General features: G+C 40.9%; 1 protein-coding gene across 6 annotated transcripts in view; it reads right to left on the reverse strand.

The window, feature by feature from the left end:
* Window positions 1-21,952, reverse strand: part of LOC132391522 (protein transport protein Sec24B-like) — a 182,597-nt gene that overhangs the window by 62,705 nt on the left and 97,940 nt on the right. For all 6 annotated transcript variants that reach the window (XM_059964821.1, XM_059964820.1, XM_059964822.1 and 3 more), the window contains 2 exons: window positions 19,044-19,099; window positions 4,211-4,417 (listed from right to left, as the gene is read on the reverse strand). In XM_059964821.1, coding sequence (XP_059820804.1) covers window positions 4,211-4,417; window positions 19,044-19,099 — 263 coding nt within the window. The remainder of the gene's footprint in view (window positions 1-4,210; window positions 4,418-19,043; window positions 19,100-21,952) is intronic.

The raw sequence follows: 21,952 nt of genomic DNA on the forward strand, positions 1-21,952 counted from the left end.
CAAATATTAGCCAAGATGTGGGGCTGAGATTGCAAAGGGAGCAGGAAAAGGCATATAATAAGGGTAAAGCCTATCTTAGATTGGGTGTTGTATAACAACCCAGATCTTATTAGGGAGCTCAATGTAAAGGAACCTTTAGGAGGCAGTGATCATATATTTGAATTCATACTGCAATTTGAGAGGGAGAAGCACAAGTCACATGTATCAGTATTGCAATGAAAAAAAGGGAATTACAGAGACATAAGGGAGGAACCTGCACAGGTGGATTAGAGGAGGATATTGACAGGGATGACCGCAGAGCAGAGATGGCAGAAGTTTCTGGGAAGATTTCACAAGGCGCAATATATATTTGTCCCACAGAGGAAAAAGTTCTTAAGTGGCAGGGGTAGGCAAAAGAAGTTAAGGACTGCACAAAAGCCAAGGAAAGGGCATGTAAGGTAGCAAAAGTGAGTGGGAAGTTGGATGATTGGGACCTTTTTTTTAAAATCCAACCAAACACAATTAAAGAAGCTATAAGGGAAAAGATTAAATATGGGGGGGGGGGGGGAAGACTAGCCAATAATATAAAGCAGGATACCAAAAGTTTTTCAGTTATATAAAGAGTAAAAGGGAGGTGAGAGTTGATATTGGACCACTGGAAAATGATGTTAGTGAGGTAGTAATGAGGGACAAAGAAATAGCAGATAAATGTAATGGGTACATTGCATCAGTCTTCACTGCGGGAGATACTAGTAGTGTGCCAGAGGTCCATGAGTGTCAGGGAGCAGGAGTGAGTGCCATTGCTATTACAAAGAAAAATTTGCTAGGCAACTGTAAGGTCTTAAGGTGGATAAGTCACCTGAACCAGATGGACTACACGCCAGAGTCCTGAGAGAGGTTGCTGAAGAGATAATGGATGCATTGGTCATGATCTTTCAAGAAGAATCACTTGATTCTGGCATGGTCCTGGAGGACTCTTTAAGAAGGGAGGAAGGCAAAAGAAAGGAAATTATAGGCCAGTTAGCCTAACCTCAGGAAAGTGTTAGAGTTCATCTTTAAGGATTAGATACTTGGAGATTAATGATAAAATAAGTCAAAGTCAGCATTGTTTCTGTAGAGGGAAATCTTGTCTGACAAATCTGTTGGAGTTCTTTGAGGAAGTAACAAGCAGGGTGGACGGAGGAGAGGCAGTGGATGTCATTTACTTCAATTTCCAGCTGTTTGGTAGGGTGCCACACACAAGACTGCTTAACAAGATCAAATCCAGGAAAGGTACTGGCATGGATAGAGGAATGACTGACAGGCAAGAGGCAGTGAGTGGGAATAAAAGGGGCCTTCCTTGGTTGGTTGTCTGCGACTAGTGGTGTTCCTTAAGGGTCAGTATTGGGACTGCTACTTTTCACACTGTGTTAATGATTTGGATAATGGAATTGTGGCAAAGTTTGCGGATGATATGAAGATAGGCGTAGGGGTAGGTAATGCTGAGGAAGCATTGCAATTGCAGCAGGACTTAGATAAAGTGGAAGAATCAGCAAAAAAAGGCAGATGGAATTAGTGTTGGGAAAATGTATGATAATGCATTTTGGTAAAAGGAACAATAGCATGGACCATTATCTAAATGGGGAGAAGGTTCAAACATCAGAGGTGCAGAAGGACATAGGAGCCCTCATGCAGGACTCCCAGAAGGTTAATTTACAGTCTGAGTCTATGGTAAAGAAGGAAAATGCAATGTTGGCATTTATTTCAAGAGGAATAGTGTAGGAGTGTTGGCAAAAATCGACACGAGTGTAATTACTTCTAATATACGCTTTATTTTCCCGCAAGCCAATGGTGACATCGTGTATATATATCAGAAAAAAAACGCCTCCCCAAAACGTAATAATGTACAATGTAACATGCAACATACACGGCAAACTTAACCCCGAAGTTGGAGACGGGGTTAAGATGGTGATAAACATCCACTCCTTTGCTTAAATCTTTGGAAACAGCTCTATTTCCATCTTTAGTATCTTTATTTTTCCCTTTCAGGGTTCTTTTGAAGACCCTGACCTGGAGTTACACGCAGACTTCTGTTCTTTGCGGGAACAAGATCCATTCTTGGGGTTTCAGGACTGGCCATTGTTGTTCGGCCTGAGAGTCCAACTCGTATTTGAAAGCCTAAGATCTCGGGGCTCTGGAGGCAGGTGGATCGAGGGTCAGTGCCACGGCAGGAGGCCGGAAAATCTTTTGCTGTGGGTCTGAAGACCCGAGATCTTTGTGATCTTCCAGCACAGAACTTGTCAAAAGCCACAAAACAGACTTTGTAACATCATAAACCAGTGGGTTGTTGTAATATCCCCTGCTCGCTGTGAAAATGGGGGATACCTCCCTCTCCCTTATTAGGGAGAGAGAGAACCTGTGGTTTGTTGAATGGCAGATGAAATGCGATAGTCTTTGGTGTAACTGCAAGGTCTGTATCTTTGCTATTGCCTAGCTCACGCTTGTGCTCAGTACCGAGTGTGCTTTTTTTCCTGGGGGGGGGGGATCATTGCTTGCTGCCATTTACGTGTGTGAGTGGGGAGTGGGGGGGGAGAAACTTTGGGGTTCTTACGATTAACTGTCATTCATTCTTTGGGGCACTTCTCTGTTTTCGTGGATGTTTGCGAAGAAAAAGCATTTTAGGATGAATATTGTATACATTTCTCTGACATTAAATTAGGCCTTTGAACCTTTGAACAGTCTAGGAGAATTCTGTCTTATGAAATTAAGGAGTCCCAGCAATAGAATATGAAGCAACGTTGCCAACGTAACCTTTTTGGGCCCCATATCTTGAAAGGGTGTGTTGTCATTGGAGGTAGTCTGGAGGAGGTTCACAAGGATGAGTCTGGGAATGAAGGGGTTAACATATGAGGAACGTTTGGCAACTTTGAGCCTATACTCACTGGAATTTAGAAGAATGCAGGGAAGGGGATCTTACTGAAACCTACCAAATGTTGAAAGGACTAGATAGGCTAAATGTGGAAAGGATGTTTACTATGGTGGGAGTGTCCAGAACCAGAGGGCACAGCCTCAAAATCGAGGAGCGACCTTTTAGAACAGAGGTAAGGAGGAATTCTTTTTACCCAGAGAGTAGTGAATCTGTAGAATGTTTTGCCACAGACTGCAGTGGAAGCCAAGTCCATGTGTATATTAAGGCAGAAGTTGATTGTTTTCTGATTGGTTAGGACATCAAAGGATATGGTGAGAAGGCATGTATATGGGGTTAAAACACAAAAATACAACTGCAGATGCTATGGATCAAAGAATACGTACACAATGTCAGAAGAACTCAGCAGGTCAGGCAGCATCCGTGAGAAAAGAATAGCCAACGTTTCGGGCCAAGACCCTTCAACAGGAATGGGGGGAGGAAGAGAGGGCCGAAGCCCAGTAATAGAGATAGGGGAAGGGGAAGGCCTGACCTATCTCTATTACTGGGCTTCGGCTCTCTCTTCCTCCCATTCCTGATGAAGGGTCTCGGCCCGAAACGTTGGCTACTCTTTTCTCACAGATGCTGCCTGACCTGCTGAGTTCTTCCAGCAATGTATACGTATTCTATGTGTATGGGGTTGACTGGGATCCAGGATCACCCATGATGGAATGGCTGAGCAGACTTGATGGGCTGATTGGCCTGATTCTGCTCCTACGTCTTATGGTCATATATGATGACATATATGCACTTTGATAATAAATTTATTTTGAACTTTAGAGAAAGTTAAAAGGTCAGCCTAACATTGTGGGACAAAGGGCCTTTACTGTGGTATAGTGTTCTATGTTCTAAAGGCAGTCATACAGCAATTAAACTCAATGTGTGCATGCCAGTCTTCAGCTACCTATTTACACGGCCCACTTTTCAGCACTTGGTCCATAGCTTTCTATGCCATGGTGTTTTCAGGTGCTTATCTAAATACCTCTTATGAGTATGCTCCACCTCCCTGTGTCAAGCAGCATGGATCTACCTCAAATCAGCTCTAGGTCTCCCACTCTTACTCTTATCAACTTTAATGATCATGGAACCATTTATGAGGCAGCATCTTAACTTATCAAATGTTCTCCGTTTACTTTTGGTGCCTAAAGATCTCAAAAAATATTGAAATGACACAGAGCTGCCAAGGCTTCTTGTCTTCAGGTGACTAAAACTACGGAAAATAAAAATATCACCTTTACATTATGTTTGATACAAGATTTGTTTCTCTTTGGCTGCAAGTTTAATTACCTTTATGGTGGATCGCTGGTTAGGATCTTCTCTTGAAAACAGTCGACCCACACCGATAGACGGTAACTGTGTCTGGAACACAGATATGCGCCCTCCTGTAGGAGACATAAGTTTAAATGCAGCCTGCAGAGCTGGCCCCAGTGCACTATGGGTCTCTCTTGTGCTAGTGAATATCGTGGGTAGCGCTTTCAGTAAATCTTTAACAAGCTGCAAAAGAAAAACGAAAAGTACATTTCAGACTTCTCAGAATAAGCAAACCTATTAACACAAATCTTTCACAAAAATCTAAAATTATTTCCCTCAGTAACACAGAAGTAAATATGAATGACAATTGCCTAAACAAGTTGCTTGTCATTACACCAACAACTCTGTATGCTTTCCAGAAAAGGAGATTTTCATTGAAATGCAAATATCACATTTCACACTGACAATAATGATGAGGTAAAGAGGTAAACTGGACATCAATGCACTTATGTTAAATCTTGAAGTTTCTGCTTGGCTTGCATTGCTTCTCCACAGAGACTTGGCTCACTAAATTCCCTATATGGAATTTCTTGTTACTCAATAAACATGTCAAAAGAAGCTAGGGCAAATTCATTCAAGTGGGGATAAAGCAATTGATTTCATAAATATTAATTTGTCAAGAAAATCCTGTAACACAGAAAATTCAAGAGTCCCATTGCTCCAGACTTTAATAGAAACATAGAAATAGCTGGAGATGTTTAAAATTATTTTTTTGTCATTTGATCTCAGCTTCTTTTCCCTTGTTTTGCGCAATGCACATGACTTACAATGAACTAAATTACATGCATCTTCCATTCTGATGGAAGGGAACGTTAAGTTGCTCTCACCACAGATGTCTTCTGATCTGTTGAATGTGTACAATATTTTGTTTCTATTTCAAATAACTACAGGTTTTTGATTCTAAGTTAGGCACTTCCTGGTTTTGACTGTGTACATCGCAATTAAGGATTCCCAGATTTGCTTGGTTAAAAATCCATCTTTGTTACTTGGTCTATTCACACATGTTGCAAATTGTCTACAGTGGGCAAAACACAACAGAGGATTACTAATACCTTGAGATTTTTGCCTAAAAGCCACCATACACGTGGGGAGCTGCAAGTTCTGCTCTTAAGGTAATTATCTTATAAGCTCTGTCATGAACAAAATATGCTCACACTGCTTTACACACCTAAATGCATCAGAATCACTTTGCTTGTTATGTTATTTGAGAGGTGCTAGAAGACAAGCAAAAGGTTTTGGGTACACAAAATGATGCTCACAACAAGATGCAAAATAGGGCAACGTATTTATGTATCCAGTAATGCAGCTGCCTCCTGAGGTAATTACACACATGGGAAATAAAAGCTGATTTTCTTCATGCTTGTTTTTTTACTCCTTTACTAGATGATCTTTTTTCCCTACATTTTAAAACCTAAAACTGTTAGCTCCTCCTTTCAGTGCTTTGACAGGTTTTACCCCAGGACTTGCATCAGTGAGGAAAATGTCTGAAACAACATTTTAAAAAGTACGTATAAAGGTGTTTACGCACCCAAAATCCCCACAGGGCATTTGTGTGAACCAGGTTTTGTTTATAAGTAATGGGCATATTTTCTTTCCTACAGACTCAAGATTGATAGAAATGATTTAAGGACTCCCTTGATAGGCCACTTAGTTTATGAGACAATAACTGAACTGTGCAAAGCAAGAACACCGATTTCAGTTACTGACGATACACGTTCAATACCTTTGTCTGGAAATGGGAGGACACACAGAATAATTTTCAGCCTCTAAACAGATGAAGGATTAACACGAGGAAATCTGCAGATGCTGGAAATTCAAACAACAACACACACAAAGTGCTGGTAGAACACAGCAGGCTAGGCAGCATTGATAGGGAGAAGCGCTGTCGACGTTTAGGGTCAGTTTGTCACATATACATACAGTGAAATGCATCATTTGCATCAAAACATCAAGGACACAAGTGTTGCCACACTTGCAGCACCAACAGAAAATGCCCACAACTCACTAACCCAAACATTTATTAGCAAGGAATGTGGGAGGAAACCAGAACACCTGGTAGAAACCCACACAGTCAAAGGGAGAATGTACAAAATCCTCCAGACTGTGGTGAGAAATAATCTTACTGCCAGCGATGTAAAGGATTGCACTAATCACTACACCACCATACCACCCCATAATACCAAAGTTGCTGTATATATTGCTAGATTGTTAGCTTTTTAGAGACGTGGACCTAACAACCCAATGTTTGTATGCAATTTCAAAGGTGCCAAGAAATGCAAACTAAAAGATCAATTCATGCACATTTTTAAAAAAATGTCAAAGATTTTATATTCAAATTCCATTTTAGGTGATAACACTAACAATCAGTTATGGACAACATCTTGTCCCATTTGTCCATATTGACCTATCTGAGTGTCCCATCACCCAGGACATGCTCTCCTCTCATTGGTACCATCAAGGTTGTGGTACAGAAGCATGAAGACTCATACTCAACATTTTGGGTACAGCTCTTCCCCTCTGCCATCAGATTTCTGAAAGAACCCATGAACATTACCTCAGTAGTTTTTCCCTCTCTTTTTAGACTACTTATTTAATTTCATTTCTCTTTTTTATACATACTTCTTATTGTAATTTATAGTTTTCATCATTTATTGCAATGTACTGCTGTTCTAAAACAACAAATTTAATGATATATGCCGATGATAGTAAACCTGATTCTGAGATTGATTTTAGAATGCTGTTATTATACCTGCCTAAATCACTCCCCCCAGCAGCATTTTCTTGCACTGTAATAAATACTACAGATACTCACATCTATGCTTGGAGAATTACAAGCCGTCAACTAATGTTACCCCTCATTTTGAATATGCACTTTTGAGCAAGCTGCATATGAATAGTAATAATTCAGAAAGCAATATGAGTGTCATGCATAAATCAAATTATTTAATAAAATGGCATTGATTTTATTGTATAATTGACATAATTATGTTTTTTAAGCAAAACAGAACACTTTAAACTAATAGCAGAATGCTGCAGACAGCAACAAACAGGAGTGGCAACTTGAGTCAATAGAGGCATCCTGACAGCCACTCCTGGGCTGCATGCATACGAGACAGACTGGTTTTCAGAGATGTTAATGCTACAAAACTAGCAACTGAGATGCAGGGCCATGTGGAAATTTAAAGGGATAAAAATTTAAAATCCAAACTTAAAGTTCATAAAGTTTGCACACATTTTTAACAGTATTTCTATTTTCTAAACTGTATTCAAATACATTCCTTGGGTAGGAATCTTGAAAGCAGAGGTAGTTGAGAATGGTATTCTCATAATGTATACCTATAATGTGAACCAGAAGGAATGAAGTGGTTCCTCAATACTCAAGCAGCCAACAAGAGAGATATATATAAATAAATTGTCTCTCATCAACTCTCCTATGAATGCAAACTTACATTCACTGCTGATTAGTATGACACTCACATTGCCTTGATACAGAAAGAATTACTAACTCCTGTCTCAGTTGAATATTTCTCCCTCACATTCCAGCAGACACAAATTTAAATATGCTCTATAACTTCCTTCATGTTTTACCAAATGCAATTCATCAGTTGCAATTTTATAAGTTAACGGTGAGGCTACATTTGGAACACACATGACACGCAGGCCCACCAGTGTGTGGACACGCCTTGGTGGTTGTAAACCAGATCCCCAGCTATGGGTCAACAACCCCATTGCCTTGTGGGCAGCCTTGGGAGAGATGAAGGTTATGGGAGTAAAACCAGACAGCAAATCTGGAGTGGAGTACCTGAGGTGGCTGGACATCATTGAACATCCTCCTGGCAGCTCCTGCAGCCATGCTGCTGCCAAACATATTAACTACACTCATGAGGACGAGAGGTTTGTCTGCTTTTGCAACATTTCTATCCATGTACCTGCTTCAGTACCTTTTAAATACTGTTCACGAATCTGCCTCAACCATTCTTTCTGGCAACTAATTCCATATATGCATCATTATCTGGGTGAAAAGGCTTGCTCTTATTTTCTATTCAATCTCTGCCCTTCAGTTCTTGATTCAATGCCCTTGGGTAAGGAGCCCGTCACTAGCTCTTTCTATGCTGCTCATATACACATCTGTAAGATCACCCCTCAATCAGTTCCAACCACCTCAACCTCTCTCTATAACCCAGACCCTCAAGTTCCATCAACATCACCTAAATAACACCTTTGCTATCTGCAAAGCAACCACAATATTGTAAAAGCAGCCTCACCAATGTCTCATACATCTGCAACATAATATCTATCTTCTACATTCAAAACCCTGAATGAAGAAGGCCAACTGCTAAGACCCTTCTTTGCTAACCTGTCTATCTGTGGCATCACCTTCAGGAAACCTTGAAACTGCATATCTAGATCCCTCTGTTCTACAAAGCTCCCCAGGGCCGACACTGTTCATACCCTGATCTGCCTTCCCAAAATTCAATACCTTATAGTTACTTGAAATAAATTCTATTTGTCCCTCCTTGGTACACTTACCCAGCCGATCAAGTACCCTGTGTAAATGCTGATAACCATCATTGTTGTTAGTGATACTACCTAGTTTAGTGTCATCAGCAAACGGATGTCTTTTTATCCAAATCATTTTTATCCAAAACCTAGTATCGACACACCACTGTCAATTGGAATCACTTTCAGGAACTCTACAACTCATATCCTCAGTATTATTTATTTACATATCTATTTTTTATTTGCACAGTATGTCTTCCTTTTACATTGCTTATTTGCCAATCTTTGTGTAGTTTTTCATTGATTCTATTGTATTTCTCTGTTCCACTGAATCCCTGCAAGAAAGTGAATCCCAAGATTGTATATGCTGACATATAAATACTTTAATAATAAATATGAACTTTGAATTAGCTCATTCTCCCATGTGATCTAGCTTTCCTTAGGAGCCTACCATGCTGAACCTTACTGAATTTCATATAGACAACGTCTACTGACCTGCCATTATCAACCTAGTTATTCTTCAAAATAATCAAATTTACGAGACACATCACCCACACTCAAAGCCTTGCTGACTCTCTCTAATCAATTCCTGTCATTCCAAATGCTAAGACATCTTATCCCTGAGAATTCCCTCGAGTATTACCTACCACAGTTGTTAGGCTACTGGTCTACAGTTCCCAGGATTTTCCCTGCAGTCCTTCTTAAATAAAGGCAGAACATTTTGCTAGCCTCCTGTCTTCCAGCACTTATCTCTCAAACACAAGAAAATCTGCGGATGCTAGAAACCCAAAGCAGCACACACAAAATGCTGGCGGAACTCAGCAAGTCAGGCAGCATCTATGGAAAAGAGTCAACAGTCAATGTTCCAGGCCTTGACCTGATGAAGAGTCGACCGATTACTCTTTTCCATAGCTGCTGCCTGGCCTTTTATGCATGCATCTCAGCCAGGCTTTCCCCAATTTCTTCTCTAGCTTCATACTGTGTTCTTGGATATACCTGATCAGCTCCTGGGGATTTATCTGTCTTCATATTATTTACTTATTGTGATACAGTGTGGAATAGGCCTTTCTGCCCCCTCAAGCCATGCAGCCCAGCAATCCCCACATTTAAACCTAGCCCGGTCATGAGACAATTTACAATGACCAATTAACCTACTAAATGATACGTCCTTGGATAGTGGGAGGAAACCGGAGCACCCAGTCGATCATGGGGAGAACATACAAACTCCTTGTAGGCAGCAGCAGGAAAGACATCCAGTAACACTTTTGCTCTAAAGCAGACATCCCTGTTCTATTTTGTAATTCCAGAAACATGGGAACCAGGAGCTGAGTTTTACTTTAGTGAGCTGTCTGGTGGCGTAATGATATATGCCATTCACATACTTTTACATATAACCTGTAATGAACTATGTAAACAACAAAGAATGCAGAATCAAACAGTATATTTACAATATCACTCAACTATTACCATTAACCACCTCAAGTTCAGATGTCTTCATGTTGTTAAGCCTACATAATGTCAGGAATTGAAAATCAGAACAGACAGACATACTTTATTGATCCGGAGGGAAATTGGGTTTCATTACAGCCGCACCACCAAGAATAGTGAAGAAATATAGCAATATAAAACCATAAATCATTAAGTAATAGTAAGTTAATCATGCCAAGTGGAAAAAATAAGTCCACGACCAGCTTATTGGCTCAGGTTGTCTGACACTCCAAGGGAGGAGTTGTAAAGTTTGATGGCCAGAGGTAGGAATGACTTACTATGATGCTCAGTGTTACATCTCGGTGGAATGAGTCTCTGGCTGAATGTACTCCTGTGCCTAACCAGTACATTATGGAGTGGATGGGAGTCATTGTCCAAGATGGCATGCAACTTGGACAGCATCCTCTTTTCAGACACCACCGTCAGAGAGTCCAGTTCCACCCCCACAACATCACTGGCCTTACAAATGAGTTTGTTGATTCTGCTGGTGTCTGCTACCCTCAGCCTGCTGCCCCAGCACACAACAGCAAACATGATAGCACTGGCCACCACAGACTCATAGAACAATCAGAATCAGGTTTATTATCACCGGCATGTGACGTGAAATTTGTTAACTTAGCAGCAGCAGTTCAATGCAATACATAATATAGCAGAGAAAATAATAATAATAATAATTGATAAGATAAAAATAATAATAATCAATAGACAAGTAAAGCAATTACATATATTGAATAAATTTAAAAGGCATGCAAAAACAGAAATACTGTATATTTAAAAAAGTGAGGTAATGTCCAAAGATTCAATGTCTATTTAGGAATTGGATGGCGGGGTGAGGAAGCTGTTCCTGAATCGCTGAGTATCTGCCTTCGGGCTTCTGTACCTCCTACCTGATGATAACAGTAAGAAAAGAGCATGCTGGAGGCCCTTAATAATGGACACTGCATTTCTGAGACATACAAACTCCTTAAAGTTGAGCATAGTGGGGCTAAAGTTATGAGTTGTGTATATTTCAAAGCAAGTAGTATTGTAGGAAAGCTCAATAAGCGAAGGGCATGCATCAGCATGTAGAATTATGACACTGTAGTTTTTCATAGAACAATATGGCCCTTCAGCCCACAATATTGTGCTGGCCCTTAAACCCTGCCTCCCATATAACCCAACTGAAATTCATCCATACACCTGTCTAGTAGTCTCTTAAATTTCACTAGTGTATCTGCCTCCACCACTGACTCAGGCAGTGCATTCCATGCACCAATCACTCCCTGAGTAAAAAACCTTCCTCTAATAACCCCCTTGTACTTTCCACCCCTTACCTTAAAGCCATGTCCTCTTGTATTGAGCAGTGGTGCTCTGGGGAAGAGGAGCTGACTGTCCACTCTATCTATTCTTCTTAATATCTTGTATACCTCTATCATGTCTCTTCTCATCCTCCTTCTCTCCAAAGAGTAAAGCACTAGCTCCCTTAATCTCTGATTACAATGCATGCTCTCTAAACCAGGCAGCATCCTGGTAAATCTCCTCTGTACCCTTTCCAATGCTTCCACATCTTTCCTATGGTAAAGCGACCAGAACTGGACACAGTACTCCAAGTGTGGCCTAACCAGAGTTTTATAGAGCTGCATCATTACCCCGCGACTCTTAAACTCTATCCCTCGACTTATAAAAGCTAACACTCCATAAGCTTTCTTAACTACCCTATCTACCTGTGAGGCAACTTTCAGGGATCTGTGGACATGTACCCCCAGATCCCTCTGCTCCTCCACACTACCAAGTATCCTGCCATTTACTTTGTACTCTGCCTTGGAGTTTGTCCTTCCAAAGTGTACCACCTCACACTTCTCCGGGTTGAACTCCATCTGCCACTTCTCAGCCCACTTCTGCATCCTATCAATGTCTCCCTGCAATCTTCAACAATCCTCCACACTATCCACACCACCACCAACTTTTGTGTCGTCTGCAAACTTGCCAACCCACCTTCGACCCCCACATCCAGGTCATTAATAAAATCACGAGAAGTAGAGGTCTCAGAACGGATCCTTGTGGGACACCACTAGTCATAACCCTCCAATCTGAATGTACTCCCTCCACCATGACCCTCTGCCTTCTGCAGGCAAGCCAATTCTGAATCAACCTGGCCAAACCTCCCTGGATCCCATGCCTTCTGACTTTCTGAATAAGCCTACTGTGTGGTACCTTGTCAAATGCCTTACTAAAAGCCATGTAGATCACATCCACTGCACTACCCTTGTCTATATGCCTGGACACCTCCTCAAAAAACTCTATCAGGCTTGTTAGGCACAATCTGCCCTTCACAAATCCATGCTGACTGTCCCTGATCAGATCATGATTCTCTAAATGCCCATAGATTCTATCTCTAAGAATCTTTTCCAACAGCTTTCCCACCACAGATGTTAAGGCTCACTGGTCTATAATTACCCTGACTATCCCTACTAACTTTTTTGAACAAGGGGACAACATTTGCCTCCCTCCAATCCTCTGGTACCATTCCCATGGACAACGAGGACATAAAGATCCTAGCCAGAGGCTCAGCAATCTCCAAATGTACATAAATTCTGCCTCTCAGGATCTTCTCCATCAACTTACCAACCACTGAGGTAAGATTCACTGGTCTATAATTTCCTGGGTTATCTCTACACCCTTTCTTGAATAAACAAACAACATCTGCAACCTTCCAATCCTCCGGAACCTCTCCCATCCCCATTGATGATGCAAAGATCACCACCAGAGGCTCAGCAATCTCCTCCCTCGCCTCCAACAGTAACCTGGGGTACATCTCATCCAGTCCCAGCGACTTACCCAACTTGATTTTTCTAAAAGCTCCAGCACATCCTCTTTCTTAATATCTACATGCTCAAGCTTTTCAGTCTGCTGCAGGTCATCACTGCAATCACCAAGATCCTTTTCCATGGTGAATATTGAAGTAAAGTATTCATTAAGTACCTCTGCTATTTCCTCTTGTTCCATACACACTTTCCCACTGCCACACCTGATAGGTCCTATTCTTTCACGTCCTATCCTCTTGCTCTTCATATACTTGTAGAATGCCTCAGGGTTTTCCTTAATTCGGTCTGCCATGGCCTTCTCATGGCCCCTTCTGGCTCTCCTAATTTCCCTCTTAAGCTCCTTCTTATTAACCTTATAATCCTCTAGATCTCTAACATTACCCAGCTCACTGAACCTTTTGTAAGCTTTTCTTTTCTTCCTGACAAGGTTTATTACAGCCTTTGTACAACACGGTTCCTGTACCCAACCATAACTTCCCTGTCTCATTGCAACGTACCTATGCAGAACTCCACACAAATATCCCCTGAACATTTGCCACATTTCTTCCATACTTTTCCCCGAGAATATCTGTTTCCAATTTAAGCTTCCAATTTCCTGCCTGATGACCTCATAATTCCCCTTACTCCAATTAAACACTTTTCTAACTTGTCTGTTCCTATCTCTCTCCAATGCTATTGTAAAGGAGATAGAATTATGATCACTATCTCCAAAATGCTCTCCCACAGAGATCTGACACCTGACCAGGTTCATTTCCCAATACCAAATCAAGTACAGCCTCTCCTCTTGTCGGCTTATCTACACACATGTAGGAAACCTTCATGAACACACCTAACAAACTCCACCCCATCTAAACCCATTGGCCTAGGGAGATGACAATCAATATTTGGGAAATTAAAATCTCCCATCACAACAACTCTGTTATTATTACACCTTTCCAGGATCTGTTCCCCTATCTGCTCCTCGATTTCACTGTTACTATTGGGCAGCCTATAAAAAACACCCGGTGAGTTATTGACCCCTTCCTGTTCCTAACCTCCACCCAAAGAGACACCGTAGACAATCCCTCCATGGCATCCATCTTTTCTGCAGCTGTGACACTATCTCTGATCAACAGTGCTACGCTCCCACCTCTTTTGCCTCCCTCTGTCCTTTCTGAAACATCTAAAACCCGGCACTTGAAGTAACCATTCCTGTCCCTGAGCCATCCAAGTCTCTGTAATGGCTACCACATCATAGCTCCAAGTACTGATCCACACTCTAAGCTCATCCACTTTGTTCACAACACTCCTTGCGTTAAAATAGACACATCTCAAACCTCCAGTCTGAGCACATCCCTTCTCTATCACCTGCCTATCCTCCCTCTCGCACTGTCTACAAGCTTTCTCTATTTGTGAGCTAACCTCACAAGTTCAGTTCCCACCCTCCAACAATCCTCCCCAGTAGCCTTATCGAAAATCCCCTCCAGGATATTGGTTCCCCTGGGATTCAAGTGCAACCCATCCTTTTTGTACAGGTCACACCTGCCCCAAAAGAGGTCCCAATGATCCAGAAATCTGAATCCCTACCCCCTGCTCCAATCCCTCAGCCATACATTTATCCTCCACCTCATCCTATTCCTAGTCTCACTGTCGCATGGCACAGGCACTGATCCCGAGATTACTACCTTTGTGGTCCTGCTTCTCAACTTCCTTCTAACTCCCTGCAGTCTTCTTTCAGGACCTCTTCCCTTTTCATACCCATGTCATTGGTACCAATATGTACCACAACCTCTGGTTGTTTTCCCTCCCACTGCAGATATCTTGGACGCGATCTGAAACATCCCTGACCCTGGCAAATTACCATCTGAGTTTCTTTCCACAGAATCACCTTTCTGACCCCCTAACTATAGATTCCCCAATCACTACTATCTTCCTCTTCCTTTTCTTACCCTTCTGAGCCACAGGGCCAGACTCCAAAAAATTCATGAATTTCTCACCACAAAATTCAGCATCAGAAGTTTGCAAAGGAACATCTATACAATCCTGATGCATTTTGGAAACAAGTCCTGTGGACTGATGAAGTTAAAATAGAATTTTTTTGGCCGCAATGAGCAAAGGTATGTTTGGAGAAAAACGGGTGCAGAATTTCATGAAAAGAACACCTCTGCAAATGTTAAACACAGGAGTGGATCGATCATGCTTTGGGCTTGTTTGCAGTCAGTGGCACAGGATCATTTCACTGGTAGAGGGAAGAATGAATTCAATTAAATACCAGCAAATTCTGGAAGCAAACATCACACAGTCTGTAACAAAGCTGAAGATGAAAAGAGGGTGGCTTCTACAGAAGGATAATGATCCTAAACACACCTCAAAATCCACAATAGACTACCTCAAGAGGCGCAAGCTGAAGGTTTTGCCATGGCCCTCACAGTCCCCCAACCTAAACATCATCGAAAATCTGTGGATAGACCTCAAGAGATCAGTGCATGCAAGGCAGCCCTAGATCTCACAGAACTAGAAGCATTTTGCAAGGAAGAATGGGCGAAAATCCCCCAAACAACAATTGAAAGACTCTTAGCTGGCTACAGATGACGTTTACAAGCTGTGATACTAATGGCTGTTATAGCTGCAAGAGGCAGTTCAACTAAGTACTGAGCAAAGGGGGATGAATACTTTTGAAGTGCTATTTTTGAATTTTAAGTTTTTCATGCATTAAAAAAAAATTCTTTTTGCACTCAATTGAGAAAAAAGGAGCATGTGATTCACAAATAAAAGTTCTCAGTTAAATTGATCAAAATCCTGGTTGTACTACTCACTTATGTAAGCGAAGGATTAGAGACCGAATACTTTTTCAAGGAACTGTACAATGGATATGGACAGGATGTCTCCTGTGGTTGGAGAATCTAGCAGCAGAGGACACAGCCTCAGAATAGAAAGATGTTATTTTAGAACACAGATGAGGAAGAATTTCTTTAGCCAGAGGGTAGTGAATATGTGGAATTCATTGTCACAGAAAAGGGAATAGTCGTTTTACAGGAGACAGGCTGGGAAGAGGTATAGTCAAGATAGCAGTGGGAATTGGTAGGTACTTAAAAGATGTCAGTCGACAGTTTGCCTCTAAAGATGGAGTCAGAGAGATCGAGAAGGGGGAGGTCTCAGAAATTAACCAATTGTATTTAAGGGAGGGGCAGAAGCTTGAGGCAAAGTTGATGAAAACGATGAGCGTTTGGGTGTCTTATGGCTTCTTTTTCATCAAATGTCAGTGACAAAAATCACTGCTGTTGAAACCAATCGAAAACAACTGACACAACTTAAAAACTGCTCTAAGCAGTGTAGTATCTAACAGTCACTCAAATGCACACATCTGGAGCTAGTTAGAAACCATTACGTAACAATCTTCTGCTCCAATGAAGCAGCATCAAGTCACAAATAAGGAAAGGGAGTTTTGGCTATTTTCTCGATTAGCTTTTGTTCTTTAAGAGCTGTCCCAAATAACTGGCTTTCCCGTTTAACCAAAGGCTCAATTACCTGGAATCCACTGTATTTCTGTCAAATCAAGACCAAATAAGTTGATATAGCAGTAAGAGTAGGATGGCCAGGTGGAGATCTATCTCTAGCAAAGGAAGTGTAAGACAATCCTTCCCTCCGCTAGTCTGTAGGTGACCTTGGAACAAGGTGTAGCACCTGCTTAGCCCCTTCCCCCTTGATTAGGGTCATGTGAAGCCTCTGAAGACAAACTCTGAAGAGTAGTGATAATGACAAGGGTCACCAACCTTGTAAGACGCTACTCAGACCACTTTTTTAGAAAAATTTGCCAAGAACAATCATGGTTATTGAAAGAGCATGATTGCCCACATCACATGACATGGCACATGACAAACGAATGAACGAAGCATTAAGACCAGCAGACAGAATTAGATTCTATTTTTCACCGTTTAATGTGTGGCTTGGTTGTGGGAAATGCCAGCAGTTAGACAACACAAACTGAAATTTAAAAAAAAGTCAAAATGACAACAGGTAAAATTGACCAATTCTGATACAGACTAGCATGAAGAACGACTTCCAACTGAAAAAGTTAATGAATTCAGAAGGTTTCAACATTTTCAGCTGAAAAGATGAGGTTCTGTTCCTCAAATTTGCATTACATCCCATCGTAACAGTGCAAGAGGGCGCAGACAGAAAGGACAGATCAAGTGTGCGATGGTGAATTAAGTGGCAGGCAACCGGAAGCTCAGGAAAAGAAAGAAGGTGAGAACAGAGATACAATGCCAACTGATGGAAAATTATCTCAGCAAGGACCTGGACCCATTGTAATTTGCCTATTGCCATAATAGGTCTACAGCTGATGCAATGTCACTGGTTCTTCACACAGCCTTAGATCATCCATGTCAGAATAATGTTCATTGACTGTAACTCAGACTTTTAACACCATCATTCCCACAGTCCTGATTGATAAACTACAGAACCTGGGCCACTGTACCTCCCTCTGCAATGGGATCCTTTACTTCCTGACTGGAAGATCACAATCTATGCAGATTGCTGATATCTCCTCTTCGCTGACGATGAACACTGGTTCACTTCAGGGGTGTGACTTAGCCCGCTGCTCTACTCCTTCTATACCCATCACTGTGTGGCAAGGTTTAGCTCAAATGCCATCAATAAGTTTGCTGATGATACAACTATTGTTGGTAGAATCTCAGATGAAGATGAGAGGATGTACAGGAGCAAAATATGCCAGCTAGTTGAGTGGTGTTGCAGCAACAACTTTGCACTCAATGTCAGTAAGATGAAAGAGCTGATTGTGGACTTCAGGAAGGGTAAGACAAGGGAACATGAATCAATCCTCACAAAGGGATCAGAGGTGAAGAAAGTGAGCAATTTCAAGTTCCTAGATGTCTAGATCTCTGAGGACCTAAAGTGGTCTTAATATAGTGATGCAGCTATAAAGAAGGCAAGACAGCGGCTATATTTCATCAGGAGTTTGAAGAGAATTTGTTTGTCACCTAAAACACTCGAAAACTCTGGACACGTACTGTGGAGAGCATTCTGACAAGCTGCATCAGTGTCAGTTATGGGGGTGGGTGGTTAAGAGGACTACTGTTCAGGACTGAAAGAAGCTTCAGAAAGTTGTACAATTAGTCAGCTCCATCTTGGGTACTAGCTTCCATAGTATCCAAGACATCTTCAAGGAACGATGCCTCAGAAAGGCAATGTCCATTATTAAGGACCCCCATCACCAAGGACATGCCCTCTTTTCATTGTTACTGTCAGAAAGGAGGTACAGAAGCCTGAAGGCACACAGTCAGTGATTCAGGAACATCCGATTCCTAAATGGACACTGAACCCATGAATACTACCTCACCTATTTTTAAATATCACTTCTGCTTTTGTACTATATTTAATCTATTATATATACACTTAATGCCTGTAATTGATTTACTTATTTATTTTTCTTTTTATATTTTCAAATATTGCGTTGTACTGCTGCTGCTAAGTAAGCAAATTTCATGACATATTGGTGATTATAAACCTGGTTCTGATTCTCACTGGAGTTTATATAAGTAGGTATAAGGCAACAATGCTTCATTAACCTCTTTAATCCACTAATGATAAATCCTAATGTATCTCAGATGTTAGGAAGATACCTGGAGGAAAGACTATAGCTTTAATTACAAAATACAAAACATTTTTCAAACTTCACCATGAGCTTTTAGGCAGACTAGAAAAACCCCAAAACACCAGCTTTCTCATTTATCTCTGTAGGGATAACATGGCAAATGTACTAACTAAGGTAATTGGGAGGAGGCAGGAGGTGAGGACAAAGATATTAGGTCAAGAACCCTTCATCAGAATTTCCATATAATGCCGAGAACATTTCTGGCTGTTTCAGGTTTCAAGCATTTACAGTTTTTGTTTCAATTATAAATTCCCCTTACAATCCCCTTAAGCAATATTTTATAAAAGTTTTAAATTATTAACACTGTGAGATTACAGGAACTGAAATTCAAGATAAAATTTGAAATGGAATGATTACCTACCTCTCCGTTTTCATGAAGATTTACCAACAAGCTATCAGGAGTAGGTATGAAGATATCTGTGTGAAAATATGTATATAAAAATTACAGAATTTAGGTTGTAATTAATATTCAGGTAAAATCTTGCAGAAAACAAATACTACAGACATGTTTCTTCCTGAGTTACAATCCATGCCTAAGTTTGTCATGTGAATTTCAGATTATGTTCAAAATAATGAAAGATTGAAATACACCTCTGTTAGCAGAGAATTGAGTAATGGATGTAAACTGATCAGATTACAAATGAATAGTTATCTGGTAATTCGAAGAAACACATGAATGTCACAGCAGATGGATGAGTAGACAATGTTATGATGGTGCAACTCTACAGTCTGAAATGCAAACAGGAAGTTTCATTCAAGGTCCAAGTCCAAGTTGGATTATATCTTTGGATAGGGGCAGAATGATGTCATTCAGACTGTCATTTTGAATTAAGATCTTAAAACAGAAGCAGAATGAGAACATTTGGCACATCGAGTGTGTTGCGCAATTCCATCATGGCTGATTTGCCATCCATCTCACCCCCATTCTCCCGTCTTCTTCCCCTAACCTTTGACACCCTGACCAATTAAAAACATCCACCTCCACTTGACTTGACCTTCACAGCTGTCAGTGGCAATGAATTCCATAAATCCACCACATCATGGCAAAAAAAATACTCATCTCTGTTCTAAAAGAATCTAGTTCTTTCCTGACACTATATGGAATATCCTCTCCATATCTACTCTAAATGGGCTTTCAATATTTAATCGTTCAATGAGATGCCCTCTCATTAATCTAAACTTCAACAAATATTTGCCCAGAGGTCCTCAGACATTAATCATGATATTCCCCAGATCATTCTCAATACACTTATAAAGACTCAGCATGACAGCCTTGCCTTTATATTCTAGTCTTCTCAAAATGAATGCTAACATTACATTTGTCTTCCTGAAGACCATCGAACCAGCAATTTAACCTCTGCAAGTCCCTTTGTACACGTTTTCTGAATTTTCTTGCATTTAGAAAATAGTCTACGCTTTTATTTTTTCTAATGAAATGCATGACCATACATTTCCTTGCACTATATTCCATCAACCACTTCTTTCCCCATTCTGTTAATCAGTCTAGGTCCTTCTGCAGACTCCTTGCTTCTTCACAATACCTGCCTCCCCTCCAATCTTTGTACAGTCTCTGAAGCAATCAATTCCGTCATCCTATCCATTATCACATAACATGAAAAGAAGTGGTCCCACAACCAACTGCTGTAAAAGACCACTGGTCAATGGCAGCCAACCAAAAAAGGGCCCCTTTATTCCCAACCTTTGCCTCTGTCAACCAACTATCTTCTATCCACGCCATTAACTTTCCTGTAATACCACGGACCCTTACCTTATTCAGCAGCCTCATGCACGGTACCTTGTCAAGGCCCTTCTGAAAGGCCCTTCAAGTAAACAATATCCATTGACTCTCATTTGTCTATCCTGCTTCTTATTTCCTCAAAGAATTTCAGCAGATTTGTCAAGCAAGATTTCCCCCTAAGGAAACACACTGATTTTGGCCTATTTTATCATGTCGCTGCAGGTATCCTGAAACCTTAAAAAATCCTTAAAAAATAGACATCAACACCTTCCCAAACACTGAGATCAGGCCAACTGGCTGATAATTTCTTGTTTATTGCCTTTGCCTTCTTAAAGAGTGGAGAGGCATTTGCAATTTTTTAGTCCTTCAGAAACATTCCAGAATCTAGTGATTCTTGAAAGATCATTACTAAAACCTCCACAATCACTTCACCTACCTCCTTCAGAACCCTGGGATGTAGTCCATCTGGCCCAGGCGACTTGTCTACCTTCAGTCCTTTCAGATTCTCAAACACCATCTCCTTAGTATTAGCAACTACACTCACCTCTGCCCCAACACTCTTGAATTTCTGGCATACTACTAGTGTATTGCACTGAACACTGATACAAAATTTTAACTACATTCATCCGTCCATTCTCTGTCTCAAGTATCATTTTCCAGTGGTCTGATATCCACTCATGCTTCTCTTTTACTCATTATCTATCTGAAAATCCTTTTGGTTTCCTCTTTTGTATTATTGGCTAGCTTACATTCACATTTTATCTCTATTCTCCTTATTGCTTTTTTAGTTGCATTCTATTGGTTTTTAAAAGCTTCCCTATCTAATTTCTCACTCACTTTTGAGTCATAGGACACTATGGCCAAAAACTGGCCAGTTGGCCCATCTGGACCATGCCGAACTATTAAACTGTCTTGTCCCATCGACCTGCATCCAGACCAAAGCCCTCCAAACCCTTCCCATCCAAATCTCTCATAAATGTTGAAATCAAAACTGTATCCACCACTTACGCTGGCAACTCATTCCACACTCTCACCACCCTGAGTGAAGGTGATCCCCCTTGTATTCCTCTTAAACATTTCATCTTTCACCTTTAACCAATAACCTCTCATTCTCATCTCACCCAACCTCAGTGGAAAAGATCTGTTTGCATTTACGCAACCTGTACCCCTCGTAATTTTATATACCTGTATCAAATCTCCCCTCATTCTCCTATTCTCTAGGGAAAAAAATGCCTAACCTCATCAACCCTCCCCTTTAACTCAGGTCATCAAGTCCTGGCAAGAGCTTTGTAAATTTTCTCTATATTCTTTCAGCCTTATTTACATTTTTCCTGCAGGTGGTTGACCAAAACTGCACACAATACTCCAAATTAAGCCTTGTATAACTTCAGCATAACAGCCCAACTCCTGTACTCAAAACTCTGATTTATGAAGGCAAATGTGCCAAAAGCTTTCTTTATGACCCTATCCAGCTGTGATGCCACTTTCAAGAAATTATGGGTCCATATTCCCAGATCTCTCTGTTCTCTTGC

Source organism: Hypanus sabinus, chromosome 3 (genome assembly GCF_030144855.1).
Source record: "Hypanus sabinus isolate sHypSab1 chromosome 3, sHypSab1.hap1, whole genome shotgun sequence".
Taxonomy (NCBI): Eukaryota; Metazoa; Chordata; class Chondrichthyes; order Myliobatiformes; family Dasyatidae; genus Hypanus; species Hypanus sabinus.